This window comes from Polyodon spathula, chromosome 7, assembly GCF_017654505.1.
Source record: "Polyodon spathula isolate WHYD16114869_AA chromosome 7, ASM1765450v1, whole genome shotgun sequence".
In the NCBI taxonomy this organism is placed as follows: Eukaryota; Metazoa; Chordata; class Actinopteri; order Acipenseriformes; family Polyodontidae; genus Polyodon; species Polyodon spathula.
In genome coordinates, this window is record NC_054540.1 from 32,140,592 (window position 1) to 32,154,991 (window position 14,400).

General features: G+C 42.2%; 1 protein-coding gene across 5 annotated transcripts in view; it reads right to left on the reverse strand.

Annotated features, from left to right (window-relative positions):
• Nucleotides 1–9,309: 9,309 nt before the first annotated feature.
• LOC121318536 (IQ motif and SEC7 domain-containing protein 3-like) overlaps nucleotides 9,310–14,400 on the reverse strand; it is a 74,905-nt gene continuing 69,814 nt past the window's right edge. For 2 of the 5 annotated variants that reach the window (XM_041255301.1, XM_041255305.1), the window contains exon 12: nucleotides 9,310–13,792. In XM_041255301.1, coding sequence (XP_041111235.1) covers nucleotides 13,364–13,792 — 429 coding nt within the window. In that variant the 3' untranslated portion in view covers nucleotides 9,310–13,363. The remainder of the gene's footprint in view (nucleotides 13,793–14,400) is intronic. The other 3 variants (XM_041255304.1, XM_041255303.1, XM_041255302.1) reach the window with 3 other exon arrangements.

Genomic DNA, 14,400 nt, shown 5'->3' on the forward strand with positions numbered 1-14,400 from the left:
AACACTGAAACCTGCATGTGTGTTCCTTAGCTGATAAACACAGACTCCTCCGAGCTTGCATGCATTTTTCTTATTTGGTAAACACAGACTCCTCCGAGCCTGCATGCATGTTCCTTATATGATAAACACAGACTCCTCCAAGCCTGCATGCATGTTCTTTAGTTGATAGTAGCAGGGTTACTGAGCACACAGGACTCCTACAACCACAAGCCAATAGTAGCAGGGTTACTGAGTACACAGGACTGCTAGATAAGAACATAAGAACATAAGAACATAAGAAAGTTTACAAACGAGAGGAAGCCATTCGGCCCATCTTGCTCGTTTGGTTGTTAGTAGCTTATTGATCCCAGAATCTCATCAAGCAGCTTCTTGAAGGATCCCAGGGTGTCAGCTTCAACAACATTACTGGGGAGTTGATTCCAGACCCTCACAATTCTCTGTGTAAAAGGTGCCTCCTATTTTCTGTTCTGAATCCCCTTTGTCTAATCTCCATTTGTGACCCCTGGTCCTTGTTTCATTTTTCAGTTAAAAAAAGTCCCTTGGGTCAACATTGTCAATACCTTTTAGAATTTTGAATGCTTGAATTAGGTCGCCGCATAGTCTTCTTTGTTCAAGACTGAACAGATTCAATTATTTTAGCCTGTCTGTATATGACATGCCTTTTAAGCCCGGAATAATTCTGGTCGCTCTTCTTTGCACTCTTTCTAGAGCAGCAATATCTTTTTTATAGCGAGGTGACCAGAACTGAACACAATATTCAAGATGAGGTCTTACTAGTGCATTGTACAGTTTTAACATTACTTCCCTTGATTTAAATTCAACACTTTTCACAATGTATCCAAGCATCTTGTTAGCCTTTTTTATAGCTTCCCCACATTGTCTAGATGAAGACATTTCTGAGTCAACAAAAACTCCTAGGTCTTTTTCATAGATTCCTTCTCAAATTTCAGTATCTCCCATATGATATTTATAATATACATTTTTATTTCCTGCATGCAGTACCTTACACTTTTCTCTATTAAATGTCATTTACCATGTGTCTGCCCAGTTTTGAATCTTGTCTAGATCATTTTGAATGACCTTTGCTGCTGCAACAGTGTTTGCCACTCCTCCTACTTTTTGTGTCATCTGCAAATTTAACAAGTTTGCTTACTATACCAGAATCTAAATCATTAATGTAGATTAGGAATAGCAGAGGACCTAATACTGATTCCTGTGGTACACCACTGGTTACCACACTCCATTCTGAGGTTTTTCCTCTAATCAGTACTTTCTGTTTTCTACATGTTAACCACTCCATAATCCATGTATATGCGTTTCCTTGAATCCCAACTGCGTTCAGTTTGAGAATTAATCTTTTGTGTGGGACTTTGTCAAAAGCTTTCTGGAAATCTAAATAAACCATGTCATATGCTTTGCAATTATCCATTATCGATGTTGCATCCTCAAAAAAATCAAGCAAGTTAGTTAGACACGATCTCCCTTTCCTAAAACCATGTTGACTGTCTCCCAGGACCCTGTTACCATATAGGTAATTTTCCATTTTGGATCTTATTATAGTTTCCATAAGTTTGCATATAATAGAAGTCAGGCTTACTGGTCTGTAGTTACCTGGTTCAGTTTTGTTTCCCTTTTTGTGGATCAGTATTACGTTTGCAATTTTCCAGTCTGTCGGTACCACCCCTGTGTCAAGAGACTGCTGCATGATCTTGGTTAGAAGTTTGTAAATAACTTCTTTCATTTCTTTGAGTACTATTGGGAGGATCTCATCCGGCCCAGGGGATTTGTTTATTTTAAGAGCTCCTAGTCCCTTTAACACTTCTGCCTTAGTTATGCTAAAGTTATTTAAAACTGGATAGGAACTGGATGACATGTGGGGCATGTTGTCCGTATCTTCCTTTGTAAAAACTTGTGAAAAGTAATCATTTAATATATTTGCTTTTTTTTTCTTCATCTACGATTTTGCCATTTGTATCTCTTAAACATTTAACCTCCTCTTTGAATGTTCTCTTGCTGTTGTAATATTGGAAAAACATTTTGGAATTGGTTTTAGCCCTCTTAGCAATGTTCATTTCTATTTCTCTCTTGGCCTTTCTAACTTCCTTTTTGACTTGCGTTTGCAGTCCTGTGTACTCTTTCTGTATACTTTATTTTTGGTCCTTTTTTAATGCTCTGTAAAGTGCCTTTTTTCGCTGAATATTTTTTTTAATTGATCTATTAAACCATTTTGGCCATTTAGTTTTACATTTAGATTTGTCTACTTTAGGGATGTAATTGTTTTGCGCCTCTAGTACTACATTTTGAAGAACAACCATCCTTTTTCTGTGGGTGTTTTCTCTATTTTACTCCAATGTACTTCTGTTAGTCTCTGTTTCATAGCCACTGCTGCTCTCATGCAACAATGCTGAAGCTGATACAATACAGAGAGAAATGATGACATGGGTTGCATTAATTGTGTTTCTTCAACATTGTGGGGAGTGTTGTAAAATCCCAGGTTATCACAAGACACAAATACTGTGATGAGCTCATAGTTTACACAGATACAGCTTGATTTGCTTGTTAAAGTGCAGACACTCCAAACACACAATTCAGAGGAGCTTTTTCATAAAACCTCTGAAGTTTATATTAGTGCAGGCAGTGGGTATCCAAACAGCTGCCTGCTCCGGTCCTAAAAACAGCTTTTACAAAATCATACAGGCTCCACAGAGCAAAAAACTGTCCAAATCTCTGAATCAATAGCAAGTTTGCAAGAAAACAAAGCATTTTGAGTCAAATAAATATCAAAAAGGTTTATACTGTAAAACAAGTCATTGCTTGCCTACACACTGTGAGAATGTGAGGATTTGGATCCCCAGGCTCCCAGTCTTCTGCTTTTACCAGTTGGCCACACTGCTAGCTGTATGCTAGGCAGCAACTAACTTAGTACACTGTTTACAGTGACTATATGGGATTGTTGAAAGATGAAAGGGGTGTAAATCTCTTCTTTAAGTGTAAAATGTACAGTACTAATGTTCCATCTTGTGTTGCTTGCTCAGTATGTAACACAGAGTAATCAACAGTAGCACTGAAACACAGCAGCAGGCCGACCAGACCTACATGTGAAAACAAGCTATGCTGATGCTTAAAAAATGTCTGCATGCCTGTGACAAAGATGGCTGTAGTGGGTGATGTCAGACCAGAAACAGGAACCAGGAAATAAACAAAGAGGTGGAGTTTTGGGGAAGCTGAGCACTTCCTTGCGCTCAGCATTTAATAAATGAACAGACAGTAAATAAAAAGGTTGTAAGAAAAACAGCACACGACACGTGAGGCCAAAATAAACAGACAAACAAAACGGACTATAAACAAACAGTGGACAAACAGACAAACACAGTGACTCAAAACAAATGTTATATATTTTACTTTGTTTAGTTTTCTCATTTTTAATTCTCTCCTCTCCACACCCGTTCTCCGCTCACTGAACACACAACCCCGAGTGAGTGAAAACACGCTGCTTTTATGCAGCTGTACCGAGACTCGATTGCTATTCAATCATTCAATTGGAGTTGCAGTACAACTGCACATGAATTAATAAAGTGCAATTTTACCCGTGCTCACATATTATTACATTTTACTTGCACATGAAGTGCTGTGTAATCCTCATGCCTAAAATACAAATATACATTTTAAACACTTTGTGTTACACAGACCCGTTTATATCCAGTGTACCAATGACTATACACCAACAATAACACACAACATACAACACAAAATACACACAGGGGCGGGGCACTTTGCCACACTGCTGTTTAGGATGTACCATGTCAAGCAACAGGACACTGTTTAATGTAATAAGAACTGTGACTTGTTCATAATGTAACCCGATACAATTCTTTTTTAGTGAAAAGATATTCTCTATCACTAATAAAAGAACAAAACACTTGTGCGACGTTCTTCACTTCAAGTGAAAGAGGTACTTAGCACAGGATTTTATATTGCTGTTCTTTAGACATGATCAGAGATTATATTGTTGCTTTACATTTCAAGTTAATGCATCAATGCAAAAAGCTGTACTCATTTAATACCAATAAAAAAATCATATGAAAAAAAAAACAGACACAAACTGTTCATCAGCTTGATACTATTCCAGTCTGGGTTGACGGGTCAGAAACGTCACTTTGGCTGTTTTGCCCGTGGCGATGTTGGCTCGCTGCTGGCTTTGTGTTTCCTTGGTGGGCTGGTGCTTTGTGAGCTTGCCTCTCTGGAGCTCTGGGGTTCCAGCTCTGAAGTCCTGATGAAGTCAGCTCTCACAGAGAACACCAGCTCCCCATGCTGCGTGTAATCCGTGATGATCCAGCTGGCCAGCACAGTGCCCCCCTCTGGGCAGCGCAGCGGAGAGAAGACACGCAGGAAGCTCCTGCCCTGGTACTCCACTGAGACCCACTCATCAGAGTCACTGCCAGCAGCAAAGAGACTGGTCCTTGGTCCTTCTCTCTCCTCCTCCTGGGGGACAGAGCTGGAAGATTCCCCCTCGGGAGAGGCGCTAGAACACCACTGCTCCCTCCCTGCCTCACATACAGGGAAAGGGGAGCTGCATGCAGACAGACAAGAGAAGTATTCTTCAGTATCACTGCTGTCTCCAATTGTCTCTGTCCTTGCCAGTGAGTAATATAGGACATCTTTATCACAGGAACAGCTCTCTTCCTGTTCTGAAGACTCTGCCCACAGACTTCCTTCCTGTTCTGAAGACCCTGTCCCCAGACATCCTTCCTGTTCTGAAGACCCTGCCTTCAGACTTCCTTCGTGTTCCGAAGACCCTGCCCCTTTCTCTTCTGAAGACCTTGCACACAGTCCACTATCCTCAACAAAAGAAGCTTCGCTGGAGATCCCCATCAGTTCCATGGCTGCTGGGAAGACAGGCTGGGGCAGGCCAGCTGAACTGGGATAGATGTCCTCTTTATGGGCAGGGTAAGACTGGTGAGTCCATTGGGAGGAGAGGGGGACTGGCCAGACCTGCAAGTAACCAAAGTTGATCAGTGGGGTGGGGTGGTAGGTATTGATCAGCGGGGTGGGGTGGGAGGTATTGTTCAGAGGTGTGTAGTGCGGGGTATTGATCACGGTGGGGTGGGAGGCAAACTTGTCCCACCCCACCCTGGGGTGGGAGTAGTGCGGGGTGGGGTGGGAGCTATTGATCAGGGTGGAGTGGGGGGTATTGATCAGAGGGGTGGAGTGGGAGGTATTGATCAGTGGGGTGTGGTGGGAGGTATTGTTCAGGGTGGAGTGAGAGGTATTGCTCAGGGTGGGGTGGGCGGTATTGTTCAAAGGGGTGGAGTGGGTGACCTATATCTAGTCTCCCCACCGGTGGGAGGTATTGATCAGAGGGGTGGGGTGGGAGGTATTGGTCAGGGTGAGGTGGAAGGTATTGTTCTGATGGAAGGGGTTTGGATTTTGGGAGTAGGAGTCTCCAGTGAGGCGTCGGTGCAATGCAGGGATGCTCAGGGCCAGAGATTGCAGGCAGGCAACTGACAGCGGCCCAGAGTGCAGGTTCGAGACGAGCATGACAGCGGTGAGTTTTTTGATCCTGGGGATGGAATTCTCACTTCCTGGAGGGTATGTAAAAAAAAAAAGAAAGAAAACAGAACATGTGTTTATTTTACATTTAGTCTCTGTGAGTCTTTACTGTTTTACAAAATCGTTTCACCGAAGAAAAAGAAAGGAATGAGAGTTGTTGTAGTGATAGACACAGATGTGGAGCTTATAGGTCTTGTCCCATTATAATGTATTGTTATAGGTGCTCTGTGGCAAGTTTAGAGTGTAAAGACAGAAAGCTGATAAACATATTTAATGTGTTTATATACAACTAAACATTCAGAATGCTTTGTCGTTGACATTCTGAGTGAGATCTACACTCTCAGTGACATTAGAAGTATAGCTGCTGCTAATAGGATCCAGTCGATTTGCCTGAAAAACAATGGAAAAAACATGACCTGCCAAAGGAGTAGCTGAAATTTCAAAACGCAGCATGCTGTCATGTTCCTATTTGCTCAATTATAAGTCCTTGCTTGTACTGATTTCTGATTAATTAAATAAAACAAGAAAAACAACAGATAATTACCTGAAAAGTAATCCTCCCGGGGATCCACCACAGTGTAATATTCCAGTTTAAATTTCAAAACTGTAAAAGACATCTTATTTTTTAGAAAAAGAAAAAAAAAATCTGCTGTTTTCTTGAGCAAAACAAAAGTGTGCCTGGAAGTGTACTCCGCAGATAAGAGAATGTTCCATGTTTCCCTGGAGACCAGTTCTAATCACGCTTATGACATCATAGACATAGACAATGACATCATGGAAAATGCTTCTGATGGAGAACTTTCCTGTATTGCTTTGTAGAGTATGTTCAATGTAACATAAACTAGAATCAGAATGTGCAGGAAAAGTCAATGGCCAGTCCATTGACTCTGACTAGCCAATGTGTGTTATAATTACAGACCCGTGTCAGCTTATGGGCCAGTCTACAGGGGTTGCGCTGCGTGGTGAACCAAGGACATCTTGGCCGACCTAAGCCCTCCCCCCCAGGTGGTGCTCGGCCAATTGTGCGCCGTCCCCTGGGAACTCTCGTCCACGGTCAGCAGTTGAATAGCCTGGACTCGAACCAGCGACCTCCAAGCTATGTGGAGCACCTTTACCGGATGCGCCACTAAAGAGCATTGTTATATTCATTGAATAAAGATTTTCAAAGGTTTCCATTCACCTTTCCTCTTCATTGCAAACTCTCACTGTCAAGTTTAGCCATGCATCACCATTTTCGTATTATTTTGTTGGCAACCGAGCTCAGCTGGCCTGGAAATCGTGTGTGATGCAAACATGGATGGAGCTGATTGTTGAGATTACTGACACACTGCCTCATGAGCCACTGGGCAGAAATGACTCAGGAAGATTAAGAATGGACCTGACATCGCATTGGCACAATTCACTTCAGCATCATACTCCATATCCTCCAGACAGCAACACAACACTGTGAATATGGGGGTACTGTACGTGGTGTGGGCCATGAATCTCCCTGTCGCTTCAGTCTATTGTGAAGATGGATTGGAGTGGGGAATGGATTGGCGATACTGTGGTCAAACCAGACTTGTGTACAGCAAATCTTTTTGTTAACAAATGCCCTTACATCGTAATTTGTAGCAATATGGTATTCCTTAGTTTAACCATCTGCTGATTCCTCAGTTTAATTCTTTTTTCATTGCCTTGTTCCCGATTGATGCTGGAAACTAAAGTTCTGTACTTGATGACATTGAAAAGGGCTCTACTGACCTGGGGAGCTCCCTCTCGGGGGCACTGCTGGAGAACCAACCAGGATACAAACTTGTGTGTTTCACATCCCACTAGAGTAGGATTACCCTCACAATGCATCCTGGTACATTTTACTGGTCTTGGGTACCTTTCACAGTATGACTACACTCACTAGAATGCCTTGGGGTGTGAGTTGAAAAGCCTTAACTGTCCCAAACTGTCCTAGTGTGTATGGAGTCATATGTTAACTCCATATTTGTGGTTAATTTGATCCACATGTAGCACACCAGGATAAACCACACATAGATTTTAGAACTTTTTACAGCACTGGGACAGCTCCTCGGACTGCTTCAACCACCCGTCTGTGGTGATCTCAGTTACCCCCAAGCGTACCCCCTAATAGTACATGGCATATGCAATCCGGGAGGATTCCTAGTGAACAAATCAACCCCTTAACCACTCAGCAAGCATGGAGATCAGTCCAAAGAGCCTATGGAAAGAAACGGCTTTCACACTGGCTATACACCCAACATGCTACACAGGGTGCTAGAGTATTGGCTCGTGGGTGATTAACCAAAAGGCATGGGTGATGATGAGTGCTGAGCTCAATAGGCTGTCTTTGTACTTGTCCTTCTACTGTTTTTTTTTTTTTTAATAAAAGGCACATCTACTGAATTCATCGACAGCTATGTATATACCCTCCAGTTCATCTAGTGCTACGTTCTGCCTAACAGCTAACCACAACATAGTCAAGCCTGTGCATTTAAAAGCTTTTTTTTTTTTTTTAAATTTGCATAGTTTTGAGGTAACATTTAGCAGGGTTTGTATTCATTCTAGCAGGATCAGTTCTTAAATCTGTTCGGTATAGATTGGGATGTTGTCAGGAGGCCCAGTCTTGCTGCAGTTTGACAGTTTAGGGTTGTGGGAGATGGAGTCGTCTGATGTTGTGGATTTTTAAGGGACTACCTGGGTTTTGCTTGTGGACCCCAGGTTGGGATCATGCACTAACTGTTGTTTTGTGAATGGGAAACCCATTGATAGGTAAGGTGTTGTCAGCCCCTGAAAAAAGCCTCATCACAAAGACACATCGACAGAGAAACTACACTGGAAAAAAAGTAATTTATTATTGATTCCCTTAGACTGTTCCCAGCACAACATAACATTCAGAGGGAAAAAAATAAAAGATAAAACAGTCTCACTGTACAATAACTGTGTTTCAGTAATTTGTGGCTAACAGATTCACAGTCTAAAAAACGTGGCTACTACAGCATCGTGGCTACCCCTGGTGCAGACAAGGAGGCGGGGGCACAGAAGGGGGCTCTCTATGATCAGATAGGGAATCGAGATGAGGAATGCACGCACTGTTTTAACATCAACCAGCACAGCAGCAGCATTGGTCTCTCCAGAGCTGTTAGTATCCTCTATCCTGGCACCTTGCAGCCCCTGAAGTCTCCTCATGTGCACAACAGCAAGAAATCAAACAGGCTACAGGCCACCTGTTTATTAGGCTTCCTTTTAGAAAATACCCATCAGAAAATATTTCATAAATCAGCCTTTTGAAGACAGTGATTTTTCCCAGCCTCAATAATTTTTGAACAAATAAATACATAAATAAAGCTCTATCAAACATTCCTCGTTTTCAAAAGCTATTTTTCAATAGTGGTTCCTGCAGATCTGTCTGTAGAAGCCACATTAAAGCATGTTTTTTTAAAAACCACAGACGCTTTCCCAATGCCCCCTTTTTACTTTTCAGCAGCTTTGAAATGTTTATCTACATTGACACAACATGCTGCCTCCTCTTAGCAACAGTCCAGGAAAGACAGCCTGACTGACATTTGCTCTTACTTACTTCTGAGCTCAGGACACCTGCTGCTCTGACGAGCCAAAAACAAAAACAAAGAATGATCCCAAGAGTATTGCACATACATTAATAAATACAACTATCTTTGTATATATCTATACCTAATCTATACTAATATATAGATATATAAAGAATACTATTTTTTATAGATACAATGATATTATAACATTTTCATAATAAAATACAGATTTTCTCTTTTCTGTATATATTTATAGTTTCATTGGCACACACACCTCTTCAATAAGCCTCTAGTGTTCTATATACAAAACAGTTTGCAAAAAGAGTTTTGTTGTGCAACTTCTATAATAATAAAGCTTTTCTCCCCTCATGGAGCCCAGCTTGAGTCCACAGTGCTGATTGTTATGAACGGCAGGTAAAGTGACCCGCTGTCCCAGAGTTTCAAACAGCATTGCAGTGTCGAGCAGCTTGGCAAAGGTGAACCTCTGATGCCTTGATACACGCAGGAAGTGCTTGGCTGAAGAACAGCCCTCCATGTTAGAAACTGGCTCCAAGACACCTCAGTTAGAGGTTGGCTTCAAGACCCCTCAGTTAGAGAGGCTGGCTCAAGACCTCTCAGTTAGAGACTGGCTCCAAGACCCCTCAGTTAAAGAGGCTGGCTCCAAGACCCTTAAGTTAGAGAGCCTGGCTTCAAGGCCCCTCAGTTAGAGACTGGCTGCAAGACCCCTCAGTTAGAGAGGCTGGCTCCAAGACCCCTCAGTTAGAGAGGCTGACTCAAGACCCCTCAGAGACTGGCTCCAAGACTCCTCAGTCAGAGAGGCTGGCTCAAGACCCCTCAGAGAGGCTGGCTCAAGACCCCTCAGTTAAAGAGGCTGGCTCTAGTCCCCTCAGTTAGGGGTTCTCTCTATTGAAGTTGAGTAGAAATATATACTATTAAAAAAACCTGTTGTTCACCAATTCTCAAAGGAAACTTTCCAAAAATATATCTGAAATATATATTAATGATGTTTCCAATAGTCCCATACAGGGAGATTCAACCTGGGCATCCCAAATGAACTGTGTTTATTAACTGCTGGATGCAGCATTCTCTTCTAAAGCCTGTAAAAACAGCAATCACCCTCATTCTGCTACATTATTATAATTTCCACGACATACAGTACACTGGGCCAGAGTCCACATTCACTAACAAGGAGCAACAGCTACAAAATCAAAAGACATGCAGTGCTGTATCTACTGTGGACTGAATTAAGAGCTGAAGGCATTGACAGGGGCTGTAAATAACTAATGGAACAGATGTACGGACATAACCTTTCACAGCACAAATTCTGAGGATGCTGCAAATCATGGATCAAGCTGCAGCTTCATGGAATTGATGTTGGGTAGAAGCATTCTTCCTCTCCAAAGAGACTGAATGAAATCAAAGTTTATGGGGCTGTTATAACTATATTAAAGAGATTATTTCAATGTATCTCTGCATTTTCATTAGGGATTATTGAATGTAAGACCATTGCCAGTTTTACTGATGCAGTGACATGCTGCTCCTGTGCCTGGTTTGAGTCTGAATGAACATGGAGCAATAATGCAGTGAGCCTAATAATTTTGATTCAAAAGTAGCAACCACAATAACAGCCTGTGACAGCCCCAGGAATCCACAGTGAGGAGTTCTGTTGGTGCTGCAGCCCATGTTTTTGTAATAAGGAGGCCTCTTGTTCAATGCAGAAGATTGCAGCAAGTGAAGCATGGTCCTCTGGCCCAGGTGTGACAATCCACAGCCTTGCTTTTGTTTTACATAATCACCTCAATAACCACTCAGCAGGCTGCACTCCCCGTTCCAAAAACATAAGCATTGCAAAGGGTACAGAAAGCAAATGGATTAAAAGGGGGACAGAAACGTGAAACCAACTTCAACATAAGTGCTGAGAGAGGACAAGTTCCAACAGCTCTGCTACTCTGTGTTTTACAAGCTACAGGGGTCGTGCTGTAGATATCTCTACAGGGTTAGATGAGGCATGTCCAAGGTGAATTTCAAAATCCGTAAACATGCTAACACTCCAACAAACAAACCAAACGTAGGCAAAAGCATGTATGAAACATAGCAACCCAATTATCATAACATAAGGAAGCCATTTGACAATATTGCAAGCTTCATCTTATACAGAAATTACAATGCAGAACCGTAGTTTTGCTGGGTGGAGTACAACTCAAAGCAGGAATTGCATTACGATCAATAATCTATCAAGCATGTTTTCACTATGTGTTAAATCGATTGCAAAACATTTTGGAGAAAATCCTAACATACTGCTATATTTACATAATTCTGTGAATCGGACGCATTTCATTTGACACAACTGAGCACATAACTCTATTACCTTCCAATAATGGTGAGAGGCACCCTGTTGGCCCATTCCTTCAGCGCTCAAACTGCTACACCTGGTCTGTGGATCACACATAATGATTATAATAAAGCCAAGCACAGGGAGCTTGTAACATCAGTAACTATTTTAACCAGGTGGCTGAAAGATTGGATGATATACATAGTTAATAAGTATGTGGGTGGGAATGGGGGGGGGGGCATTTTTGTAAGAGAACTAAAACAAAGTGTGGGGAGTTAATACTGTAAAGGTATTTGCTCTTTTACTCAAATTAAATTTCATGTTAATAAAATATGAATAGTGAATTGTAGCCATATTAAATGGCAGGATCAGTGTTAACATGACAAGATATCAGTGGCGATATGAGCTCTGCATTAATGGCAGTCTGACTATGGAGATATGAGCACAGCATTGCAATGTCAGTGTGTCTGTGGAGATATGAGCACAGCATTGCAATGGCAGTGCTGTGGAGAGATGAGCAAAGCACTGCAATATCAGTCTGACTGGATATATGAGCACAACATTGCAATGGCAGTGGCTGTGGAGCTATGAGCACAGCAGTAGCATTGTGATATCAGTCTGACTGCAGATATGAGCACATCATTGCAATAGCAGTCTGACTGGAGATATGAGCACAGCATTGCAACGGCAGTCTGATTGTGGCGATATGAGCTCTGCATTGCAATGGCAGTCTGACTGTGGATATATGAGCACAGCATTGCAATGGCAATCTCTCAGTAGAGATATGAACACAGCATAGCAATGACAGTCTGACTGTGGAGAGATGAGCACAGCACTGCAACGGCAGTCTGACTGTGGAGATATGAGCACAACATTGCAATATATATATATAGTGTATTGTGTATGTATATAATATATAAACAATACATATGGGCAGCTGGCTCTTTGAGCTAATATATATCTGCAAATCTGGCTTCAAATAACATAACCAGAAAACCAAGAGATCTTCAGAACAAGAAAGGCTGGTTCTTGTGCTAATTAGAGATAAGAAACATGATTTGAAAACCTTGGTATCCCTCCTTTAACCCCTCAAAAACAACCAGTAATAAAACATCAATATGCAAAGCCTGCTCCCATTCACGACAGCATGCATTTAGTACAGTGGTTTTAAAAGGATCAGGGATAGATAATCCTTGACGCTGGATAGTAAATATACCATTAGAAACAGAGGCTCCATTATTCCTGAAGTATCGGGGCTAACCCTTGCAATGCCACTAGTTTTTTTTTAAATCATTCCTAATCATTCCTTGGTCACTGGTTTCCTGTTTTTCAGTTTCCTGGTAATGAGATTGAAGAGAGATGGGGGGCTGTTGACTCTCTGGCGCTTGAACGCACAATGGGTTTGAAAACGTCAGCCTGGTTAAAACAGACCACCCCCTTGCATTTCACTCACAAATCAATTCAAACGTCGCCCTAGACTCCAAAGGGTTCAAAAGGAGTTCATATCACACAATTGGATCAATCACATAGACACACAATAAAAAAACAACTAGATAAAGTGTTAAAGAGATATGAAACCCTTTCTGGTTAGTTACTTACTGTGGTTAGTCAGTCAGTTTCTAGTTAGTAAGTGAATGCCATATCAGACTGAATCTCATACAAGGTGTGGCTAGAGATGCCAAAATGAAAACAACACAACCACAACATCTAGTAGTGAACTGACAAACGTCATAACAATCTGTTAAAACTACTAGAGATTTCAAAATACACCACAGGATAAATCAGAACTCTTAAACTTTTGTGTTCAGTTTATGAAGTCTTGTTTTTTTCTACGTCTTCCTCTTTTTAAATATGTATATTCTATATAACAATAATAATAATAATAATAATAATAATAATATCGGAATATTCTGTATAAAACGCTGTCGCTGCTGTTTCTTCACACTAAACTGCGTGAGCCGCTGGAGTAGCGCCTCCGGTCCATGAGTGGGTTGGGAGGGCAGTACTGGTGCGGGTGGTTGTAGGGGGGAGGTGGTGGGGGCAGAGGGGGCTGATGTGTGACCTTCATGGGCGTCCCCTGGAGCTTGCCCTCGGGTGACCTCATGGGGGTGGAGGCGCTTGATTGGATCAGCTGATGAGTGGGGGTGTGGCTCAGGATGGCCTCCATGTGGTCGTGGCTGGCCTTGTCCAGGACGATGACCTTGAAAATCTGCTGGCACTGGATGAGTGTGTCCAGGGGCAGGTCTGTTCTGGGCTGGCATGTCTGGAGACCCCCCCTCTGGTTAGGAAGGGGGCCCAGGGGGGTTCCAGTCTCTTGCGTCCGGGATGCACTGAGCTGGTACGTTTGGAGCCTGTTGTGAATTGACACCTAGTTTAGAAACAGCCAGAGACAGCATGAAATGTTATAAGACTTCTTTCCTTCTCTAAGACGTTAGCCCTCTGGTGTAAATTAAACAGACATGCTGCAGGAGCATTTACAGGACGAGATGGGACGGGAAGGGACAGGACAGGTTTGGCATGCACCAAGATACAGGACCGGTAGAATCAGGGGGCAGGAGGTCGGGGGTCAGGTGTCTACTACAGATGCAACTTCAGGGAAGGAATATGGGAAGGAAATGCAAGCTGCCCAAGATTCAAGATTCAACTATTTATTGAAATAGGGTTTGTCCTATGGGGCTCAAGTTGGCAACCCTGATGGGAAATGGGGGGGGGGGGGTTACTAATGTGTCATCCCACATCAATTCATTGAGTCAGTGTGCTTGACAGTCTTGAAAAGGAAATATAACTCAGAAACACAGTCTGTGCCAAAAGAAAGCAGACCAATCTGTGCAAAGTGAAACCTGAGAGTAACTGTGCTAGAAGGTGACACATGTATGATATGCATGAGTTTAGGAAATTTGGATATGAACACAATGGTGTGCACTATGAGGTCCATGTGCACATGTATATGACTCATGAACTAAACCTTATTAGACA